The sequence below is a fragment of the Elephantulus edwardii genome, unplaced genomic scaffold (genome assembly GCF_000299155.1).
Source record: "Elephantulus edwardii isolate Elephantulus edwardi_28Jun2011 unplaced genomic scaffold, EleEdw1.0 scaffold00094, whole genome shotgun sequence".
NCBI lineage: Eukaryota > Metazoa > Chordata > Mammalia > Macroscelidea > Macroscelididae > Elephantulus > Elephantulus edwardii.
The window spans coordinates 9,489,326-9,514,341 of record NW_006399844.1 but is presented as its reverse complement, the minus strand read 5'-3'; the positions used below and the strand labels follow the sequence as shown (position 1 = coordinate 9,514,341).

Here is a 25,016-nt window from a genome sequence, read left to right as displayed (position 1 = left end):
GGTAAGTCAAAGGCTATCTTCTACAGAAAGAATAGAAGAAAAAAGGAAAAGAAAAGATATATCAAGTGAGGAAAATTTATTTTGAAAAATTGTTGTCTTGGTGGGTGCAAGGAAGGGGAAGCTAATGACTCTCTCCTTTAAGAGGGTAGAGTGAGGTCTGCCAAGCCCACACTCTCAGTTTTTATTGAGTACCTATAGTGTATATGGCCCAAGATAAGAAAGTTCTGAAATCTTCACTACTGCCACACTGATAGAAATACTTTGTGGCAAAAAAATGTAAAACTACAAAAGAATCAATATCAGAACTAATTGCAATTCACTGGAAGACAGACGCAGGCTCTCTAGCCAGAAAGGGTAAGTTTGGCAGGAGTGAAACTTGGTCATGTCAGAACAAGCCTGGGACCAAGAAGTTGAACAAAGCCAGAGAAGTCGTAGGCATGTTGGAGCACTTGATAGTTAGTATTTGTGTTAAAGGGACAAAAGTTATGTTATTAAGCTCTGTTATGTGGTCAGGGTTGGAAGTGATGGATAGTGGCTTCTTGAAAGAAGTGGATATTAAGGTAGTCAGACTATGGCCTTGAGAGTTTGAGTTTGAATCTTTACCTGTACTGTCTTTAGTATCTCCAGCAAATTACACAATCACTCTAAACCTTTGGAAGCTGTCTAGAGTTGTGCGGCATAATTGAGGTGGACTTAACGCTTGTTAAGTGTTACCATGATGCCTGGCACTGGAAGCATTGCGTATGTGTTTCTATTATACTCAAAGCAGTAATCATGAAAGGAAGTGATGGATGGATGTTTTTTTCCCCCACATGGAAGTGGAGAATATTTTTAGAGAGGAATGGCAGGAGCAAAAGCAACAAAGAGAGAAAGGTGGTCTTTATTATTGATTATGCTTAATCCATCCTGTGTCAAAGAGATCTGAAGAGAAGAAAGAGAAGGAAAGGGGAGAACAAGGAGATTAAGTTGGTTTAATGGCTGGAAACGGAGCTGAGATTGAATCATTTCTAAGGTACACTGTGTTTGAATCTTTCAGAAACTCTCAAATTTGGAATAATTTCAAAAATTCTCAGAGTTCATTATTGCCAGAGAGCAACTTCACAAAAATGACCTTGAGGATGTTCAAACCAAGAATGACTGAATTTGGGAGACTGTATGAGAGTGAAACTGATCTCATTTCTATTAAAATTCTCCATTATTAAAATGCTCTATTAAAATGCTTTCAATTTCTCCAGGGAAGACTGGCTTTATCATGCCCAGGGTCACCCTCTATCCTACAGTCAATTTCTCTTAGTTTTCCTTTTCCTTTAAAGAAATTCTTTAATATTAAAGGTACTTTGAACTTAGTAGTCAGAACAAGGTTGTTTAATTAAAAACTAAAAGTAATTCCATTATAGCTTGGTTAACTCACCTGGGACATTATTTAGAATGTGTGATAAACAGCAGGCAGGTTCATAAACTTAGGATGGACCAAAGTGCAGAAACAACTGTTCTCTTCCCCATTCCACCACCCTCCTGTGCAGATCCAATTGGGATTCTTTAAAGATGACATGGACGAGGAGCAGCCTGAGAGAAACCTGCCGATTTCTTATACTAATGACTTTATTTTTGCCATGTGAGACGACAAGTAAGTAGATGATTTTTTTTTCCTAGGGGGGCACTTTATGCAAGAAAAAAAACAGATTGAAAACTAAACAGAGGGGATTGGCTTGAATACACACATGATTAGTATAGCTCAGAGTACAAAAATCAGATATCTTTTAAAAATGGAATGACAAAATCTTGGGACTTATTCTGACACCACAAGACAGTGAAGTAATCTCTTCTCTGCAGAAGGAAAGCCAGAATTTTTCTAAATTTTCATTCATATTATTACCTGCTTACCCCAAATTCTCTTCTGCTGTCTGAACACATCACTTGCATGAAAATGTTCCCGCCACCCTTAGAATGGGAGTAGGCCCTTCTCATTGGAAAGAATAAATTTGTGGTGGTAGTGGTGTTAGGTGCTGGTGAGTCAAGAACAAAACATAGCAACCCTATAAACAGGAGACCTGAATCCTACCCTATCCTGTACTATTCTCATCATCTTTGACACATTTGAGCTCATCACTGCAGTCACTGTGTCAGTCCCCCTCACTGATGGTCCTCCTCTTCTCTAACCCTCCATCTCTCCAAGCATGATGCCCCTTTCCAAGGAATAGCCTTGCCTAGCAATATATGTGAGAGGCAAAAGTTTTGTCTCCAACGAGCACCCTGGCTACATCCTCTCCAAAACATACGTTTGTTCTTTTAGCAGTCCATAGAATATTCACTGCTCTTCTCTAGTACCACAACTCAAAAGCAAATTGTTGTTGTTGATTGCTGTCAAGTCAAGCACGACTCATAGCGATCCTATGAGCAAAAGACCTGAAGCCATTCTATAACTATTGTTGTTTCTCCAAGTTCATAGAGTTTTCCAGAGGCATGTTGTTTAGGAAGTGGACGCCACTCCTGCTTCCAAAATAGGCAAACTAGGTGATATATAAAATAAGAAAGAAAGTAAAATTTTCTTCCAAACCCCATCATGTGTATCAAGTTGAAAATTGACTCAGAAGCACCAAAAGCAAGTGCAATCTCTTTGTTAATGCCAATCACGTGTGCTTTTTAAAAGAAAATTTTGTGTTACAGAGTATATGATCGCATGTTATCTGGTGTCTGTATAGAGAGGGTAGGTGCAGGATGGCAGTTAGAGTTATTTTAGCTTTGTTACTTGCAGCAGAGCTGCTGGAAAGTGAAAACTGAAATTCACATATATTACTAGGCAGTAAACAGACTTCTGAAAAATCAGAGCTGAAAATAAACTGCTCTTATCCTGACCACCCACAGCAACTTGTCCATCCCACAAACCACAGCCATTTAAATACTTTTTTTTTACCTTATTACACAGTAAAACCCAATATTAACACACCAGAAAGTCAAGATCTAATTTGTCCACAATCCCATCATCTAATAAAAAAGTGTTTCCAAACTGGCTTTTGTCCATGTGCCAATTCAATTTATAGATGTCTGTAATGAAACAGAGGTAACTCATGGTTGCTCTGATGCTAAACACTGTGACACTGATGTGTCAAATGTGAGGATGGTTACCTATCGTGGACAGTGTTTGGTGGAGCTCCCAGATTAAAACAAGCTTGGAAGCAGGAGTTGCATCCACTTCCTAAATAGCTTGCCTCTGGAAACTCTATGAATTTGGAAAAAGGATGAAAGTTACACAAGTGTTCAAGTCTTTCATTCACAGGGTCACTATGAGTTGTCTACAACTCAACGGCACTTACAAAAACAACAATGAGATAGTAGATTTCATTACAAATGCTAAACTAAAAGTCACTGGTTTGAATCTACTAGCTGCTTCTCAGGCAAAATATGCACAGTCTTACTCCTAGAAAATTTATAGCCTCATAAATCGTAAAGGGTCGATATGAGTTGGAACCGAATTGGTAACAGTGGTTTTACCAACCTAAATGTTGGCAGTTTAAGTACATCCGATGGTAATTTAGAGGAAAATCTGCTTCTGTGAAAATTGCAGCCAAGAAAATCCTATAGTGTTCTGTTTTAGAGCACATGAAAGTCTCCAAAAATTGGAATTGACTCAATGGCAATAATTTTCATTTTTCTCTCTCTATCTTTTCTTAACTCCCCATGCATATTGCTTTCAAGTTAATTCCAACACAACAATTCTCCAAGATCGAGCAGAACTGCCCCATGGGACTTTTTTATTTTTTGTCTTTTAAGAGTCACAGGAAATGCACACCCATGTTTATTGCAGATTTTTCACATTAGCAAAAAGTTGGAAACAACCCAAGTGCCTATCAACAAACAGATGGATAGAGAAGCTCTGATATATTCACACAATGGAATACTATGCTGCATTGAAAAACAAGGAACTCATGAAATATTATACAAAATGGGTGGCCCTGAAAAACATTATGCTGAGTGAAATATCTCAGTCACAAAGGGACAAATACTGCATAATGCCACTGTTGTAAAACGGGACTGACCTCGAGGTTGGGGGAATCTTAGAAAAGAGGGGATAAATAATGTATACTGCATTGAAAGAGATGAGGGAGAGAACTGTTTGAAAGGAATATATGATTAGATATTATTTTCATGACAAGAGTCCAGGATGAGAGCTGCATGGTGGAGTGGATGGGGGTCGTATAATAATGAAAGTTTGTGGGGTTTGTTTTTTTTTTTTACTTTTCAAAGAGAAAAACCAACTGGGGGAGGGGTGGGCAGGGAGGAAAATGTGCAACAATGAATGAATGGAAATCCAAAGTCTCTATAAACTTTCATTAAAATTTCAATTAAAAAAGCCTAAAAAAAGAGTCATAGGTGATTCTACTGTGCATTAAAACTAGGTAACCATTATTTGATCTTTTTTATTTTTTGGCTAATAATGCAATCTATAAAATTATATAGACTAGTGATTATTTTTTCTTAATTTTAATGAAAATTTGCAGAGACTTAGGGTTTCCATTCATTCATTGTTGCACTTTTCTCCCTGCCCATCCCCTACCCCCCAATTTACTCTTTGAAAAGTGAAAGAAAAAAATTCTCTCATCCCTCCCCCCAAGTCCACTACCCTGTACAGCCTTCATTCTGGACTCCTGTCATGACAATAATATTTAATCATATGTCCCTTTTAAACAGTTCTCTCCTTCATCTGTTTTAATGCAGTATACATTATTTATCCCCTCTTTTCTTAGGTTCCCCCCAGCCACAATGTCAGTCCCGTTTACAACAGTGACACTGTGCAATATTTGTCCTTTTGTGACTGAGATAGTTCACTCAGTATAATGTCCTCCAGGGTCACCCATTTTGTATAATATTTCATGAGTTCCTTGTCTTTCAATGCAGCATAGTATTCCATTGTGAGGATATACCAGAGTTTCTCTATCCATTCGTTTGTTGATGGACACTTGGGTTGTTTCCAACTCTTTGCTGTTGTGAACAAATCCACAATAAACATGGGTGTACATATATCTGCTTGGGTAGCAGTTATAGTTTTTTTAGGGTATATTCCCAGTAGTAGAATTGCTGGGTCAAATGGTATTTCTATTTGCAACTTTTTGAGAAAGCATCATACTGCCTTCCATAGTGGTTGCACCGTTTTACATTCCCACCAACAGTGAATAAGGGTTCTAGTTTCTCCGCAACCTCTCCAGCATTTGATGTTTGCTGTTCTGTTAAATTTTGCAATTCTTACTGAGGTGAGATGATATCTCATAGTTGTTTTGAAACTGATGATTATTTTTAAGTATTGAAAAATATTTACTGATTTGTACCGATTTGTTAATGAATTGTACCTATTTGTTAAGGCAATCTACTGTTGATGACAATTTAGGTTATTTATGTCTTAACTGTTTCTCTGAATTCCTAGGTTCTGTTTTATCTGTAAATGGCAAAACAGAGAACTACATCCTCCACACTGAGCTTGACTCCCACGAGTCCCTGGAATGTGCTGTACAGAATCACACCAGCGATGAGGAGCTTCTCTGGTACAGAGGGAACGGAAGAGTGGACTTGAAATCTGAAAACAAAATTAACTCCAGCTCCGTCTGTGTCTCTCCCATCAGAGAAAATGACAACGGAGTCACCTTTACCTGCAGGCTTCAGCGTGACCAGTCCATATCCATCTCAGTGGTGTTGAATGTCACTTGTGAGTGAGGGGGGACGGAGGGAAATTTCTAGTCAGTATGTGCTGTCTGCATGATGTTACATGAGAGCTGAAATTTCGGTTCAAGGAGAAAGTGCATTTTTTTTCTTCTCTTCTTTTTCTTTTTTCCCCTAACCCTAAGAATGTGCATTTTTAACACTTGCTTGATGTTGCCAGATTGCCTGACTGACACTCCTACCACAAAATTTGGGAGAGTCCACGTCCTCACAAGTACAAAGTACTTTCAAACTCTAAGAGTTTGCAAGCCTGATTTCAAATTTTCATTTTTTGAAGTTTAGAATGAACGTGATCCCTTTTTCCTAAAGTTACTGGCTCTTCGTGTTTCTCTTTTATGAAGTGCCTGCTCATGTCCTTTATTAATTTTTCTACTGCATTGTTTGCTCAATACTTACTGATTTGCAAAGGGGCTCTGTGGATTACAGAAATGAACCTTTGTCATTTGTTAGTGTTATAAGTGTTTCCCATTTTATACTGTTGATTATTTTTGCGTGCTGAAGTTTTAAATGTTTACATATTTAAAATCACCAATCTTTTCCTTCGTGGCTTCTAGTTGGTGTGTTCTAATTTCTAACACCTGCTTCACTGGGGCGTCTTGGGGGATTTCTGTTTGAATTTGGTTTTAAAACATTTTTATCTACTTTGTAGAGTGATGTGAGTGAAAGTTCACAAAGAAAACTGGTTTCCCCTTCAACCACATTTTGTTCTCTAACCTTAATTACATTATCCACAATGGAATGAAACTCATTCCCTTTCCCTCCCTGCAATTTTTTTCTTTCCATTAATCGTTCTGTTTTAGCCCTTCCTGTTTTGTGGGTTTTATTCTTAGGCAAGAACTGCTCTTTTGAATGTACATGGTTGGTTATTCTAAGGAGTGAGTGCCTATCTGGTGTCCCCTTTCTAAGCCTGTTTATTGTCTGGTTGATAGTTGAGCCATGGAAGTGAGTTTCATGCTAGGTTTGAAGAGTAACTAAAGGAATTCCACTAGTTTCTTTAAGTTAAAGCTAATCTTTTTTAGATTTTTAAATTTCATTCCACATTTTCTCCTACTCTATCAGGATCCTCTACCATGACGCCTCTTAGAGCTGTCAGCAGCGATAGTTGGGCACTATCTAGTTCTTTGGTTCACAGGGCTGTGGAAGTTGAGATTCATGTGGTCCATTGGTTCTTTGGACTAATGACTTCTAGACATCTTTGTTTTTCTACTCTCTTCTTTGTTCTGAATAGGAGAGAGTAGTAGTTGCATCTCAGGTGGCCCTTTGTTTAAGACCCCGGTCATTACTCACCAAAGTAGGATGTAGAACATTGTCTTTTTGGACATTGGTGTGCCTCAACACTATGGTCCTGAGACCCCTGGGCCAGCAACTCATTGCATTAAGGATCTTTCAACATTGTGTTAAAATCAGAAAAAAAATGCAAGTTTCCCATTCGTTGTGTGATTTGTTCTGATAACATACTAGTGAAATTATGTGGGTTAGAGGTGGTACAAATAACTACAAGTATAATATCAGCTCAGAGCCAATCCCTATGAGGTAGAGATCAAACACACTCAGGATTTCCACCGTCTCCACCAGCTATACCACACCATCTCTGACACCAGCCACTCTTCCTCCACTCAGTACTCTTTCCCTCTAAGGTCAGGATCAGGCTGTGAAGGGAAAGTCTCCCTTCAGTTCGGTTGACTCCCTCAGCAACTCCTGCTTGTGCGGGCCTTGTCTCAGGTCCCCTGAGGACAGGTTCGCCATGGCCCTGTCATCTGTCAGCACTGGCCTCTTCCAAGCTGTTCACTGCCTTTAGTGTTATAGTCCTTGACTCATATTGTTGTTGTTAGGTGTCATCAAGCTGACTATGACTCATAGGAACCCATTTGTACAATTGATTGAAACTTTGACCAAGCCTATGTCATTCATACAAATCCCCACTGGGCTTAGACCCATTATTACAGTTACTGTGCAAATTCATCTCATGGACAACGTTCCTGCCTTCTCTGGCTCTTTACCTTTCCAGTTATGCAAGCATATGAAGCTATTGAAAATACTGTGGATAGGGTCAAACATACTTTGACATCCTTGCTCTTTAACACTTAAAGAGGTCTTTGGCAGCAGATTTGCCCACTGTATTTGCCAGGAGATACACACACACACACACACACACACACACACACACACACACATATATAATCTCCTGCTGAGTGTGGTTTCCATGGGTTTTGATTGTAGATCAAAGTAAAGTTAAATAATTGACCACTTCAATCTTTTGCCTACTTATATTGATGCTGTCTATTGCTCCAGTTGTGAAGATTTTTGTTGGGGTTTTTTTTTATGTTGAAATGTAATCCATACTGAAAATGATTGAATGATCAAAGACCAGATGTGTTATGGGATGACAACAGGGATATCATCCATGAAGACAGTAAAGACAGAGGAGAAAGAAAAACCCAAAATGAATGTCAAAAGAGACTCTGAAAATTGCACTAGAGCATCAAAAACTCAAAACAAAGGGAAAATATCACATTATCTCCAGCCTCATTTCTATCACCAAGGTCATATTTCCCAACGACCAATCCTTAACATTTGTTTCCAATATTTGCATTCCTCTTAGTAACTATTATTAATGCATCTTGATTGCATGTTTGATCAATTTCAGATTGCAGAAGTTCATAGAAAGCCTCAACTTCTTCATCTTTGCCATTAGTGGCTGGTGCGAGTATTTGAATAATAGTAGTATTACTAGACTTTTCTTGTATATCTATGGATATTATCCTGTCACTGACAGCTTTGGGTTTTGGAACATATCTTGAAATGCTGTTTTTAAGAATGAATATGATATAATTACTTTTATTTTGTCGTTGCTGCCATTTATTTTCCAATTTAAAATAGCTAATGCCAGCCCATTTCTGCTCCCTAATGCCTGGCCTACTGAAAGAAACTGCGCTGCAATCCCAAAGTCCAGTAGCTGCTCTGAAGGAGAAGGCTGGGCAATCTCCTACTGTATGATTAAACTGCCAGAGGATCAGTCAGCTATATGTCAGTTTTAACTTGATGGTACACAACAACAACAAGAACAATGCCTAGAACGTCAATTTTTGTATGTTCCATTTGCTAAAACTTCGTGTTTTCCTAAGATTTATCCTTTAAACATTCCATAGTCCAATTACTAGTGGATGTTTGCAGCTGTTTCTTCTTGAATTGAGTGGCGCCACATCAGCAAATGGAGGTCTTTCATTTTCTAGAACTTTACTCCATCACATCACTAAGGCAGACTCTTCTTTGTGGAGGTAGCTCTTCCCTGGGGGTAGTCTGACTGCCTTCCAACCTGAAGCACTCATATTATGGAGCTCTGTTAGACAATGTTGTTGTTGTGTGCTATTCGGTTGGAATCAACCCAAAACTGACCCTCCAGTGGTTTTTCAAAGGCAGTTAAGGGCACAGGAGGAGATTGCCAATATTCTATTGTTATTCAAAGCATTATTTTAGAAGTGGATGGCAAATCCTGCTTCTTAGTCTGTCCTCATTTAAAAGCTCTGCTAAAACCTGTCCACCATTGATGACTCCGCTGGTATTTTGAATATCTGGGCATAGCTTTCAGCATTATAGCAATATGTAAGCCACTATAGTGTAGCAAATTGACAGGCCAGTAGTGAGTCATAGTCCAACTCTTTCAGGAGATTCCTGGCTGCTGCTTCTTTTCTCTTTCTACTTCTTGTTTTCTTCCTTCTTTTTCTGCTCCTCTTTCTTTCTGTCTGAAAAAAATTAAAAACCCCTCTGTGAACCTCTTTCTCTCTCTGTTGTTGTTGTGTACCATCAAGTTGGAATCAACCCATTGCTGATCCTCTGGTATGTTTTCAGGGACAATTGCATAGGAGGAGATTGCCCTTCCATCTCCCATGGAGCAGCTGGTGGATTTGAACCACGTGCCTTCGGGATTGTGACACAGCTTCTTGCCACTAGACCACCAATGCTACATAGTACATATATTTAAATGTACACATACATAGATACACACAACTCTATGTCAATTTCAAGGCATAGCCTTCAAATCCAGGGACTACTAACTAACCAGTCCCTCTCAGGAGACCACAAACACCTAATCTGAATAGCAGGGCTATAGTAATTTCATTTATAAACCATAGTCATTTCATTTGCGCAAGTGTATTGACCAATCCCTACAAAGCAATTACAGGGACAGACTGTAGCCCATAGCCAGACGAAAAGCCAACACATTTACAGTTTATCCTGCAAATGCTAATCAACCAAGACAAAAACAAACCCTTTGGCATAGAAGCTAGGGCAAAGATCATTCCTCAGCATGTAGAAGGAAAATCTCTCAAAAATTTTTCCCCACCAAAGAATCAAGGCAAACAACCACATTAAAGAACCTGTTTTGCCCCCCAAAACAAAACCAAACTCATTGCTGTCAAATCAGTGCTAAGTCAAAGCAAACCTTAAGACAGAGCAGAACTGCCCAGTGGGGTTTCCAAGCCTGTAAGTCCTTCAGGAAGCAAACTGCAGCATCTTCATCTCTTGGGGAAGCTGGTGGGCTTGAACTGCTGACTTTCCATTTGTTGTCATTGTTATTGTTGTGTGCTGTTGACTCATAGTCACCTGTGACTCATAACGACCCTATGTATAACAGCTCTGAAGCCTGTCCTGTCATAGCAAGTCTCACTGACACCAACACACCTATCCCCATTGCCCTAGTTACTGTATCAATCCATCTCATCTGGGGTCTCCTTCTCCTGCCCTGTCCCTCCACACTTCTGAGAATGGTGTTCTTCTCCAAGGATCAGCCCCTCCTGGCCGTGCACCCAAAGTATGTGAGATAGAGTTTCAAAATCCTAGCCCCCAAGGAGAAACTTGGTTTTACCCTCTCCAAGACAGATCTATTTGTTTTCTTGGTAGTCTATGACATGTTCAAGATTCTTCTCCAGCACTACAACTCAAAAGCATCAATTCTTCTGTCATCCTTAGTCATTGCCCAGCTTTCTGATACATAACAAGTAATTGCAAAGAACATGGACTGAATCAACGCACCTTCGTCTCTAGATTGACATCATTGCTTCTCAGTACTCTGGAATGATTCCTGAAAGAAGATTTACCTAATGCAATTTGTCTTTTGATTTCCTGACTGTTGGTGCCAAGAATGATGATTGTGGAGCCAAGCAAGCTGTAACTGTTAAAAAGCTCAATCTCTTCTCCATCCATCATGATGCTGTCAATTGGCCCAGTGATGAGAATCTTGACCTTCCATTTAGCCATCAATTAAACCACTGTACCACCAACACTCTTTCATTTTGCCATAGAAGTCCATCAAATGACACTGATCATACACGTGATTAGTAGGTAGGTGGCTTGGGTGGAAGATGGTCCTGCATGATGAGATATGGTGGAGAGTAGTATGGGATGTTCTGGAGTATGACAATGACGTGGTGTGACTTCTTGGTAGAAAAAAGTTTTAGACTTGGAATCTAGTCATAAAAATCATAGCAATTTGGCTTCAATGAGAGCAGTTAACTTTTCTGTGAAAAATTTATTCCATTGCTCTTGAGATGCAAGGATGAAGAAGATGGCAAGACACCCATCTCTCATGCTGATGGCATGAGTTTCCAAAATGAATTATTTTTATGTTTCCAGGTTCTCACAGTTCATAAAATGATGATATCACATGTAAGCAAGATTCTGCTGAAGATTATGCAAAAATGACTGGAACAGTACATTAACAGAAAACTGCCAGAAGTGCAGGCTGGGTTTAGAAGATGTCATAGTATTAGGGATATTGTAGCTAATGTTAGACAGATCTTGGTTGAAAGCAGGGAGTACCAGAGAAAAGTCTATCTGAATTTCCTTGATTATGAAAAGGCATTTGACTGTTTAAATCACAACAAACTGTGGCTAACTCTGAGAAAAATGGGAATCCCAGAACACTTGATTGTGCTAATGTGAAACCTATACTTGGACCAGGAAGCAGTTGTCAGAACAGAGCAAGGGAACATGGTTCAAAATTGGGAAAAGGGTGTGCAGGGATGTGTCCTATCTCCATACCTTTTTAAATCTATATACAGAACAGATTATCTGGGAGGCTCGGCTCTATGAGGAGAAATGTGGCATTAGGATTGGAGGAAGACTCATCAACAATCTGCATTATGTAGATGACACAACTCCCACAAACCCCAAGGATCTGAAGCGCTTGCTGCAGAAGGTCAAGGGCTGCAGCCTTCAATATGATTGAAGCTCAATATCAAGAAAACAAAGATTCTCACCACTGGGCTGATTGGTACATCAGGATAGATGGTGAAGAGATTGATATTGTTCACAGCTTTAGTTTGTTTGGCTCCATAATCAACACTCTTGTTAACCAGCAGCCAGGAAAGTTGGGAAAGTCTGCTGTCAGAGACCTCTCCGAAGAACAACGATATCTGTCTGGAAACTAAGGTGTGCCTGATACAGGCCATGGTCTTAGCAATCACCAGAGAGCTAGACAATGACTAGGGATGATAAAAGGAGAATTGATGCCTTTGAGCTGTGGTGTTGAAGAGGAGTATTGAATATACCGTGGACTGCTAAGAGAACGTACAGGTTCTTCCTGGAAAAGGTTATACCAGGCTACTCCTTGTAGGGAAGGATTCTGAAGCTTAGTCTAACGTACTTTGGACATGTTGCAAGGAGGGACCAGTCCTTGGAGAGGGATGTCATGTTTGGCAGGGTGGAAGGACAGTGCAGGAGAGGAAGACCCTCTGTGAGATGGATTGATTCAGTGACTAGGATAATGGGGGTAGGTGTGTCAGAGACACGATTAGCACAAGGTAGAACTGTTGTACATAGGGTCACTATGAGTTGCAGGCTACTCAACGGCACGCAACAGCATATGGTTTGAAGTAAGCCACTTTCTTGGCCACATCAATAGAAATAAAGATTATCAAGGAAAACTTCATGGTCTCATAAAATGTCAAGTGAGAAAACTGAGGCACAAACTGAGGGCCTAAAATTACACTTAAAGATAAGGACAGAACACAAATCCTCAGGCTCCCCACCCAGTGTTATCTGTATTGAAGTCCATTTGACAGATAGGTTTTCTACATAAGTTCACTATGAGTTGGAGCCCTGCGATTTGAAGGCACTTAATAACAACAACAACAACAACACATATTATCGTTTGAGGGAGCTCTGGTGGCCAAGTGGCAAGAAGCTGCGTTGCAATCCTGAAGGCATGTGGTTCTCATTCACCAGCTTCTCCACAGGAGAAGGGTGGGCAATCTCCTCCAGTGCAATTAACTGCCTCTGAAAACCTGTCAGGTGGTCAGCTGCAGGGCAGTTCTAATCCTACGATACATAACAACACATTATAATTTGGTGCCTTAAAAAACTCCTACAAACCCCAAATGTTCAATTCTTGAGCCTAAATTCACTTTTAAAATCATCTTTAGAACAAACTTCCAAGTACTGTTGTTACTAAGTACATACATGATCTATAAAGAAGCTCATTAAAGTGACAAAAATATCATATAAAATCAAAGACAATATTACTAATAGAAAATGGCAGATCAGAAACTAAATGGAAGTCTGATAGATGCCAGAGGAGAGTGTAGAGAAACAAGTTCTTTCACACATTATTGCTGAAGCATAAATTGGGATTATATCTTTTGAAATGGCAGAATTTAATGTGTGTCTACCTTACAAGTCAGCATTTGTTCTTTTAGATTTCAACCTTGGATAATCACATTTTCCACGCCTCTCATATTGAAGATATTTATTATAGCACTGTTTAACATTTTAAAGATGAAGACAAAAAGAAATGCTTACATAGTCACATATTAGCACACAAAAGGAATTAATTAGATCTCTGTCATTTAATGTGATACACTCATTTGCATACTAATTGCAGATTGGAATTAACTCATAGTTGACCTTTCAGCAAGTTCTCAGGGGTAGCAAACCACATAGGAAAAGATTACCTTTCTCCTGGGGGGGAGACAACTAGATAATTCACCTGTCCACTCTTGGGTGGGCAGGGCAACTCCCTACACACGAGGGTACCAGAACTCCTCAATCTGGAAAGCTCATAATAACAACAAAAATCCAAGTTATTTAAGAATGGAGTATTTTATGTGAACTCTTATTCTCCCCCTTAAAGTGATGCCATGTATTTCCTAATAGGTATACTACATGTTGTTGTTGTTGTTGTGTACCATCGAGTCACAGCAGACCCATAGCTGACCCTCTAGTGGATTTTCAGAGGCACAGTTAATCACACAGTGTGAGATTACCCCTCCGTCTCCAGCAGAGCCACTGGCTGGATTTGAACCCATGCCTTTGGTATTGCAGCACAGCTTCTTGCCATTAGGCCACCAGAGAGAAAAATATTTTAATCTAGAAAGGTTGATATCAAAATAGGGAATGCTGGTAGCCTAGTGGAAAGAGAGTGGTGCTATCAAAACAAAGATAGGTCATGGTTCAAATCCACCAGCTTCTCTGATGGAAGAAAATGGGCAATCTATTCTGTGAAATTTATAATCTCTGAAAACCCATTGAAGGGTCAACTATTGATCAAATCCAATTCGATGGTAATGAGTTGTTCTCATATCAGTGGGTATCTCTGAACCAGGCTGGAGACAAAGGATTTTAGCATTATCTGAAATACACTAAAATTTTAAAAGATTATGCTTTTATATAGTTTATATATTTAAAAGTAATTTTAAGTTGACTAAAAGGAAAAACAAATAGGGCCTGTCCACAAATGTCATGGTAGTAGTATACCATGGAGTTGGAACTGACCCATAACTGGCCCTCTAGTAGGTTTTCAGAGCTAATAGATTGCTTGGGAGGAGATAGCCCTTCTTTCTCCCACCAAGTACCTAGAGGATTTGAACCGTGTACCTTTGAGTTGGGAGCTCCCTTATTGGATGTCCATCAATTGGCTTTAACTCATAGCAACAACATGTACAACAGAAAAAACCTGAGCCGAGTCTGAACCATGCTCACAACTCTCCCGTGCTTAATTATGCCCATTGTTGCAATCACTGTTTCAATACACCTCATTGATGGTTTTCTCACTTTTGCTGAATTTCCAAGCATGATGTTTCTTTTCCGGGGACTGACCCCTTCTGATACTATGCCCACAGTGTATAAGATGAAATCCCACCATCCTCACCTCTAAGGAGCATTCTGGCTCTGAAATTAAGACCGATTTAGTTGTTCTTTTGGCCATCCACGGTGTATTCAAAATTCTGCACCAACACCGTAATTCAAAGGTCATTTTCAGTCTTCCATAATCGTTGTCCAACATTCACAAACCTATGTTGTTATTATATTCCATAAAGTTGGAAACAAACCTTTCCTGACCCTCCAATGAGTTTTCAGAGGCAATAAGATGCACAGGTATTGATTACCCATCACTCTCCCTTGAAGTAGCTAGTGGATTAGAACCATGTGATTTCAGGTTGGCAGCACAGCTGCTAGGCCATCAGAGCTCTACAAAACTTTCCATTTACACTGTTGCTCTTTAGTACTTAGATTTGCCCGATGCAAAAAGTAGTTTTATTTCTTGCCTGATGAATTCCATGGGTGTTGATTATGGATCTGAGTGAAGTGAAACCCTTGACAGCTTCAACCTTTCCTCCATTCATCATGACATTGCCTAATTGTTTTCTTTACTTTGAAGTGTAAACTATGCTGAAAGCTATCTACACTCTGATCTTCTCCAATAAGTGCCTCAAGTCCCCTTTCAAGTTCAATAAGTAGAGCTGGTATATTTGGGAATTCTGTTCTTTATTCTGGCAGCTTCTTACATGTCTTAATGCCATCTAACATCCTTTTTGGATATGGATACAGAATTCAAGCTCATTCCAAAGAGCAACAAAATGTCATTCTTCTGAGAGAGTTATTAATAGTACAGCCCACTCAGGGTTTAATTATTCAGTAAGCAGATGATACAAGCAACTTTTTTTCCTCCTTGTCCGCCTCTTTCAAATCTTTCCTACTGCCTACTGTTAACCATGTTCCCCACCCCCTTTTACTCTTCTTCCCCTTTGCCAGAAAATGCAAGGGGTCTGGAGAAGAGGAGAGAGTCAGCTCAGCTGTTTCTTTCCTTGGATGGGGGCTGAGGGTTGGAATAATTTGGCAATCATAATGTATCTGACTGCCTGTGGGTCTAGCAGTTTGCTACTGAGTCAATTCCAACTCCTAGTAAACCTCTACATATATCAGGAGAGATCTTTGCTCAGTGGGTTTTGTGTTTGGGTTTTCTGTTGTTGTTTTGTTTTTTATTCAAAAGGAGGTTTTTCTTACAAGGTACCCTTGGGTAGACTTTAATTGACAACCTTTTGGTTAACAGCCAACTAATTTTGCATGATTCAAAGACTCCTCTCTCTGGGGTCTACAACCATCCTTCTAGAGGCAGCTAAGAATTACTTATGTGGAGGGATGCAAAGGGCTCAGAAGGCCATGTTTAGCAGTTAAGCAACTGCTCCAATGAGTGATGGAGATGAAATCGGCACTAGTGGCAACGTCTGCATCCTTAATATTCCACTGGTTTATCCAACACTGGTGTATGTGGAAGGAGCTCTGGTGGCAGAGTCCAGAGGACACTGTGCTGTGAACTCAAAGGCAGTGCCTCCCTGGTGGTTTGAATCAACTCTTGAGGGGAAAGATGGGCTATCTCCTCCCAAGGCACTTATGGTCTCTGAAAAGTCACTGGAAGACCAGCTATGAGTCACAGCCAACTCAATGGAAAGGAGATGTTAATTTGGTTAGCATAAGTTGACCTATTAACTCTCAGAGGACAAAGATTCAAGACTTAGACTTTGATTTCTACAAAATCTGCCTGGTACAAGTTCATTATTAAATGTGTTTGTCTTATAGTTTTGCCTCGTTTACCACATTGAAAGTTCTCTAAGGTTTGGAATCCCATTTGTAGCCCCATGTGATAGCCCAACGTATGGCGGACAGTGACTTAATAAGTTGTCAAAGGAATAAATGACATTGCGAGACAGATTAAAGGAAGTCTTTGAACACTGACTGTGAGCTACTGCTTATCTGCTAATTAAATCCAAACGCTTGAATCTTGCAGTTCCTCCTCGCCTGAGTGGAGACGAATTCCAAACAGCTGAGGAAGGGAGTGATGTGTGGTTGGTTTGCAACGTGCACTCCAACCCCAAGGCTCAAATGAGGTGGCTTAGAAACAACAGCACCCTTGCTTTGGAGGACAACTATCAAATCCAGGAGACGAGTGTGTCTCTTCAGCTTCTAATCACTCAGGTCAAGAAATCTGACAATGGAACCTACACCTGCACAGCAGCTTCCCCTCTCTATACGGAGACCAAGGACTTTCACCTGACTGTTAAAGGTAACTGCTGACCAAAACCTATTTTCTAAGTTATCCCAGGCACAGTGCAAGCCTCAGACTAGATGTTTAGTAAACATTTATTTCTGAGGATGATAAATGTTGATCCCACATATAATTAATAGCTAGGACCCTCTGTGGAGAAATATTCCCATTCCACAGAGGGTTCTTCTAAGAATTTAGGGAATTGGGTGAGCTCTGGTCGCCTAGTGGCAAGAAGCTGTGCTACAATCTCAGAGGTATGCAGTTCAAATCCACCAGATGCTCTGCTGGAGAAGGAGGGACAAGTCAGATCTGATTTGACAGTACACACACACACACACACACACACACAATAATTCAGGGAATTATGCCTAGCCTATAAAGGACACTGGCAGCGAAGGAGAGGAAGACCCTCAACGAGATGGACTGACACAGTAGCTGAGATTATCCACCACAGAAATGACAAGGGTGGTGTAGTCTCCAGCAGGGGTTTGATCCATTATTCATAGTGTTATACATAGAAGAAGCTGAACGTGGCTTGATGGCATCCAACAGCAAGAAGATAGGACACTACTTTTTGGACAAAGATCCCTTTCTAGAACCAATTGGAAGAGGGAGGGCCTTCTTCCACTCCCTGTTACCAGCACCAGGACTAGCTGCCACCCACCCAGTTGTTTCTGACCTGTGGTGAGTGTGTGTGTCAGGGAGTCCCAGACTCCAGGGGCTTTTAAGGGGCCAATTTTTCAGAAGCAGATCACCAGACCTTTCTTCTGAGCCACCTCTGGGTGGACTTGAACCTCCAATCTTTTGGTTAGCAGCACAAGCTTTATACATTTACAACACCCAGGGGCTCTTCTGATGGCCTTTAGGGTGTTGCCATGAATTCTCCCAGGGGACAAAGTTTGTCGCAACTGAATTTTTGAGTCCACAGCCTAATGGCAAGCAGAAGTATGAAATATAGAGAGAAGGAAGGTGCTGGGTGGGTAAGAACTGGATCTCTAAAGTGACTTCTAGATCTAAAATTCAACCTGCAGCCTGCTCAGAACAGGAGTGGGAGGAAATGGGAAAACAAAGCCAACTTCTTTCTCTTGGCATCATGTATGCAGGTTTAATACTTCTGCAATAACAGGGAACAAATGAAGATCCGGGTAGCTTTGCCACTTCATATTTCTTTCCCAGCTGTCCCGTTTTATGAAGAATATGTAATAGATGTATTAGTGGTTTAATTGCAACATTATTGAAGAATACAAAAGCAGCAATTATGTCATTAAATGATGAGGGGAAAAATACATATACATATCATATCTTTTAAGGAACTTCACTAAGTACTAAGTTTGATGCTGTTGGGAGGTGTTATCTAGCTGAAGTATCTCTTAATTCCTATTCTGAAGGCAAATTCCTATTTTGTTGGCCAACTGCCTTTTCATGAATGAATGGTAACATCTTTAACAGAAAATCTGCACCACTTCTTGCTCAGAAAAAAAGAGAAAGACAAGATACCTGGAATAGAGGAGGGAGAAAAGTGTTCATCCCCACATTTCCCAGTCTTGGGGCAGCATGTTAGTGGTAGCCAATGAAGCATAGGCTCCTAAATCTTGCTAGGACACCATTCAGGTTGCCATTTGCTTACCTGTGCCTACTCATTGCCTATCTGCTCATCTTCAGGAAGCCAATGAAAGCCCAGCCAGAAGAGTTCCAAGGGAGTCAATAGTCAGCCAATGGTCTGATACCACCATTGATGCTGTTAGCTTCTGTGAAGCCAACCTTGACTCACAGTGACCCTATAATCAACAGATTGAAACCTTACCGTATCCTGGGCTATCCTCATAATCTCCTCATATGGTTTCTTATTTCCTCCCCATCAGTGGTTGGATGACATCAGCAGAGCCACTGGTGGGGAGTCAGAGCTGCTAGTTGAATGTCCATCATGTGATTCCTGGTGTATGCAGTAATTTGACCATGTGACCAATGACCACAGTGACCATGTGCTTAGGAAGAACCTGCTTTTAAAACCAAAACCACAAATAACCCAAGTACCTGTGGAAGGGGAGCCAGGAGAATGTCGTGGCTCTTTGGCTCCCCCAGGACCACTAATGCACCATGGTTGGTGTGGCCTTAGGCCACAACATTCTAACTGGCTATAAAGACCACACTTGGAGAGACAAGGAAATTAAATCATCCCTCTTGGTTAAGAAGAATCATAATTGCCCTATGTCACATAAAAAACATGCATGTTGTGTAGCAAGCAGGATGCCAGGTTGGCAAACTGGCTTGCAGGTGGGTAGGATCCTGTTTTGGGTGGAGCATTTCCAAACCAACTTGTTTTTCTGTTCCGGTCTTGCTTTGTCACTTCCCAGGCTGGGGGCTGTCTTTGCAGCATACATGCTCCAGCAACAGACTGAGTTTGTCATGTGCCTCTCCTAGCTTCTCTGTACAATGGGATACTTTCCAAACATCCCATGCAAAGCTAGAAACAACATCATAGATATATTCTTGTATCCAAAAGGTAGCCCCATCTGTAGGAGTTATTTTACCATAACCCTTATGGGAAGAAAAATACCAGCTCTGGCTACAAATAAGAATGTAAGACAGGATAAAGAGTGAGGTCCATTATATTAGTGTGGCAAGGAAGAGAGCCCTGGTAACAGCAATGGCTGAGTAATCACCTACTAACTAAGAGGTCGTCAGTTCAAACCTACCAGACATGCTGCACGAGAAGGATGTGGTAGTCAAAGATTATAATCTTGGAAACGCTATGAAGCAATTCTACTCTGTCCTTCAGGGTCACTTTGAGTCAGAATTGACATACATGATGACAGAGGTTTTGTGGTGAGTGACACTCACTTGCAAAATTAAATTTCATCAGAAATGTGGGATATAAAGGGAACCAATGTGGCAGTCACTTTATTCCAGGTTAGTTTTGAAGTGGCTTTGTTTTCTTTGGTGTGAGAAAAACAGCACAAACTTTTCATGAACTCTGATTGCTTCTCCTTGTTGTCCCACCTCTGCTTTGCTTCTGTTTTGGCATGTCTCTTTGGCATGCAAGCAGAGGATGTCCCCAGTAAAATGGAACCACATTGAGGTGTCCCAAGGCAGATGATTCAGAGTTTACTGATAAGTGCTAAAGAATTCGTAAAATAAGGAGAAAGAGAAGAAGGAGGAGAAGAAGGAGAATTATTGGCCAAAGAAAACTACCTGGTTGAAAAGCTCAAAGCTCAAATAGAAGAAACATGTATTGTGGAAATGCCAGTACAGTTTAAACCAGGGGAAATACACAAAGTGAAAGGCATTCACTAATCATTTACAGGGGTTTATAAAAGCAAGAGAGCCCTGGGGCCCATTGTTTACAGGACTTGACTGCTAACTTGTAGGCCATCAATTTGAAATGAGCAATTGCTCCCTGGAAGAAAGATGTGACAGGCTACATCTGTAAAGATGTATGCCTTGGAAATCCTATGAGGAATTTCTGCTCCGTCCTATAAGATTGCTATGAGTTGGAATTGACTGAACGATAATAAATTATGGGATCTATTTTATGACCCTGTTTATAATATTTATAAATAATATTTATAATATAACCTATATAACCTTCCTTTATAATATTTACCTCAATTTGTAGTTTTTTAATTTGCTTGACATCTGTCTCTACCAACTAGAATCAGAGCTCCATGATGGCAAGGACAATATCTGCTTTTTTGCAGGGTCAAGAGCAGGGTCTCTTGATACACAGTAGTCTCTCAAAAAGTATTGGTTGACTCCATCTCCATTTCCAAACTCAACTGTAAAAGAAATATCACACTATCATTAGGTTAACTTAATTCTGATTCCAAGTGGGTGGGAAATTTCATGCATGTCTTAATATGTGGAGGTCTTTGTTTTTCCAAGGTGGCATTAGAATCCTAGGATTTAGGCAGAGAGTCACTAGAACCCTTGATTGAGTTTCTTCTTTTGAAGGGTTACAATATCTTGTAGGAAATAAGTTAAGATAATGCACATTATGTACACAATTTTCATTTAAAAAAACTTTTTACCTAAAACTATTATGGGAGAATATTTAATTCTATTACAAACTATTTGCTTCCTAACCATAGTAAAAATGCATCTATATACCTCAATATATAATATATTAAGTGTCTTTTTTTCTGTAAACACTCTGAAATGACTTATAGAAATTGCATACATTTTAAATTTTGTGATAAGTGGATTATTAGCTTAGTTTTTGAAGCTATAAAATTATTGTTTAACAGAAGCACAGTCAAACATAGGCTACAATTTAGAGATGTTTAAATAAACATTTATTAGTTTTGACTTTGCTACTTTCTTTTCATATTTTGGAGTCGATACATACCCCACCACCACCGCCCCAGATTTCAGACTTTTTCACAAGTCCCATACCTTTCAGGTTTTTTGAAAGGCAGCAAGAAGCATGACATCAGCCCCTCTACATTTTTCATGGGGAAAAAAATGATGAGTCATAAAAGCAAAATTATCAGACGACCTGCGTAGTAGAGTTATTTGTATTTCAATAAATTCTTCTGCCGTGAATGAATGGATTAAAAATTGCCCTCTGTTGTTTAGTAGGTCTGTAACTTTAAACAGGGACTCTTTCAAGGCCTCGCCTACAATAACAACAATAATAATAATATCTACCTTTTGGGGACCATAATACCTACCTTTTTAAAGTTGCTGAAAGAACCTAATTAAGATGATAAGACATACTTAAAATGCAAGACACTGTGATTGAGACATATCAAGAATACATGCATGCACACCCATGTTTATTGTGGCTTTGTTCACAATAGCAAAGAGCTGGAAACAACCCAAGTGCCCATCAACAAATGAATGGATAAAGAAGCTCTGGTATGTTCACACAATGGAATACTATGCAGCATTAAAAAAACAAAGAACTCATGAAATATTATGCAAAATGGATGCCCCTGGAGGACATTATACTGAGTGAAAGATCACAGTCACAAAAGGACAAATATTGCATAGGGCCACTGTTGTGAAATGGGACTGACATCAGGGTTGTGAGAAGACAGAAAAGGAGGGGAGGAATGATATATATTGCATTGAAACAGATGAGAGAGAGATCTGTTTAAAAGGGACATATGAATGGGTATTCTTGTCATTACAGAAGTCCAGAGTGAAGGCTGCATAGTGGAATGAACTTGGGAGGAGGGATTGCATAACAATGAAAGAGTTTTTCTTTTTTCTTTTTAAGGAGGGGAGTGATTTGGGGGGAGGGGGCACGCAGGGAGTAAAGTGCAACAATGAATGACTGGAAACTCTAAGTCTCTGTAAACTTTCATTAAAACTACTAAATAAAAAAACCAAAACAAACAAACAAAAGAATACATGCATTAGAAGCAAATTAATGTTAATTTTTATTCTTTGTGTTTGCATTTCCAACAGATAAAGGGCCAATCATACCAATAGAGGCAATCATTGCTGCATGTGTTGTGGTTTTTCTGACATTGTGCTTCGGAGTGGTTGCTAGAAGAAAAAAAATAATGAAGGTATCTAAGTATTTGAAATTATTAGGTATAAAGTCATGTAATGAATCTTTTGTCTTTGATTAAGTGCAATCAGGGTGCTCCTTAAAGGCAAGGCCAAAGAAGCTTCATCTCATATCCTTAGGGCATATTTTCAGAAGGGCCCAATGACATCATGCTGGAAAAGGCGGAGAGTCAGAGAAATAAAGGGAGACCCTTAACAGGATGGATTGATACAGTGACTGTAACAAGGGGCTCAAGCATATCAGAGGTGGTGAGGATGGTGTAGGATGGATACATTTCAAATGTGTTATTCACAGGATCCCTATGAATTGTAGGCGACTCAACACACCTAACAAAAAAAGCAGCAACAAGGTATCTTCTACATTTGTTAATAAGGCTGTTTAAAGTGGCTGCTGTTGTTGTGTACCATTTGGTTTGGTTAAGAAAAATTCTTGGGCAATGTTAAATCTGGTCTCTCTACCATGGGATATAAAAATAAGTTGTTGTAAAAAAAAAATAAGTTGTTGTGTGCCATTGAGTTGGAACTGATCTTCTGATAGTTTTTCAGAGGCATTAAATCACACGGGAGGAGATTGCACATCTTCCCATGGGATTGAATAGTTTGCCTTTGGGATTTCAGTGCAGTTCCTTACCATCAGGCTACCAGAGGATCCCCCCACCCCTCCACCAAAAGAAGTTAGTTAATGGAGTTTAAAAAAAATGCATGTGTATTAGCTGCACAACCTTACAGAGAATCCACATGCATATGACATGGCCTGAATCGAAATAGCTGTGGTGTCAGTGATAGGGACTTGGGATTGATTCTTCCTTCTTTTTGAATTTTTCTTTATTGTTGCTATGGTACCCATTGCACAATAAATCAATATGGGGAAGAACATCTGCTCTGGATTCATAATCCTGCATTGAAAAGATGGCAATTGCTGTTTACTTCTTGCGTACAACCATATGTCTCTGTTACAGTGGCCTTCAGTCTGAATGGTTAACCTCACTAGTTAGCTTTGGCCAAGTCCATGCATTTGATTCTCTCTACTAACCAATGCAAAAGAAGTGCAAACATGCCAGAAAACCTCTCAGGATAGTCCTTTGTGCCCGAGGAGAATTAATAATCCAGGAAGGGGAATCTTCCTTGAAAAATGTAACTGAATAGCATTTTGAGGGACAAAGGGACACAGCCCTTCAGAAAAAGTCCAACCATCACTTCCTCATCCCAAGCAACACTTCCCTACCCCCCTTCAAAAAAAAAAGGAAAAGGAGAGAGATGCTCTCAGTTTTAAGAAATGCCTAGAATAGGGAAAGTACGCAGACAAAAGTCTATTTGTGGTATCAGTGATAGAAGGGAGAGAAAAAAAGAGGATATATCATTGCCTGAGGGCCACTGAGCTTCTTTTAAACATCATGGGGAAATTTGAAAATGGATAGTGGTGATGAAAATAATTAATGTCACTGAATTATATTTATAAAAATATTGAAATGCTATGTTTTTCCCCCTATACAATAGTCACGTTTTCAGCAACCTAAAAATCCTGGAGGCACCTTGATTTTAGAGTTTCTTTTTCTCTAAGTTCTGTGTAAATAAATCCATGTGGCCAAACAAAGGGAACCTGAGCCAACACAATGAAGTCTGCTTTCCCTCAGACCTCTGAGCCACCCTCATGCAATCAAAGCATTTACCCATGTGCTTTGGGAAAGCAGGCAAACTCATTGTCCTTTTGTGTTTGCTTTTAGCTCTGCATGAAAAGGCAAGACCCCCAGAATGGAACTTCTCTGTAAGTTGAGGTCCTCTGGGTTGGGGTCTGTGATTTTGCCATAAGCAGATGGGCAGCAGTGGCACATCCTAGAGTACATGGAGGGGAGGGATTCCACTGAGATGGGAGGTACCAGAAGGTGACAGGGTTCAGAGGAGGAGAATGGAAGGAGGCCTAGTATCGTGTTGGAGCTTTGCCTAGAACTGAAAACACCTTCAGTCATAAGTCTCTTTAGGCAATTTTTGGCTGATGCTTATGCAACTGCATTTTATTGCCACACAATATCAATGACAGACAGGACCTGCTCTGGGGAAATCCACTTCAATTACTCCACATTCCAACAAGCACAAGAGTCATTGTAGTCAGCCTAACACTGCTTTCTCCCTGGACCTTCTTAGTCTGCGGACTATGGCATCTGTAAGGTGGGCAGTGGGTAGAAAGAACAAAGGCATACTTTCTGTGAGTGCAGGCTTTGCTTTGACATTTTTAAATTGATATGTTTTTCACTGTGATTAATTTCTTGGTCTGTTCCAGATAAGACAACGGGAGATGCCCATCAACTACAGGAAACGTTTTTCATCAGGGCCTCTTTGACTTCTGTAACTCCACCTGTATTTATTGTGATTATTCATTCCTGTCAATTTGTTAGAAGTTGTGGGGAGGATTTCATTACTTGCTTAACAATAGTTATCACCACTGATTTGATATCCATATTGCATT

The 25,016-nt window shown here is 39.9% G+C and overlaps 1 protein-coding gene across 1 annotated transcript; it reads left to right on the top strand.

Moving 5' to 3' along the window:
* Positions 1–1,545: 1,545 nt before the first annotated feature.
* TMIGD1 (transmembrane and immunoglobulin domain containing 1) lies at positions 1,546–24,321 on the top strand. Its single transcript, XM_006891080.1, has 5 exons — positions 1,546–1,627; positions 5,420–5,698; positions 16,778–17,053; positions 22,448–22,551; positions 24,277–24,321. Exons 1-5 carry the CDS (start codon positions 1,546–1,548, stop codon positions 24,319–24,321), a joined length of 786 nt encoding a protein of 261 aa, XP_006891142.1.
* Positions 24,322–25,016: the final 695 nt, after the last annotated feature.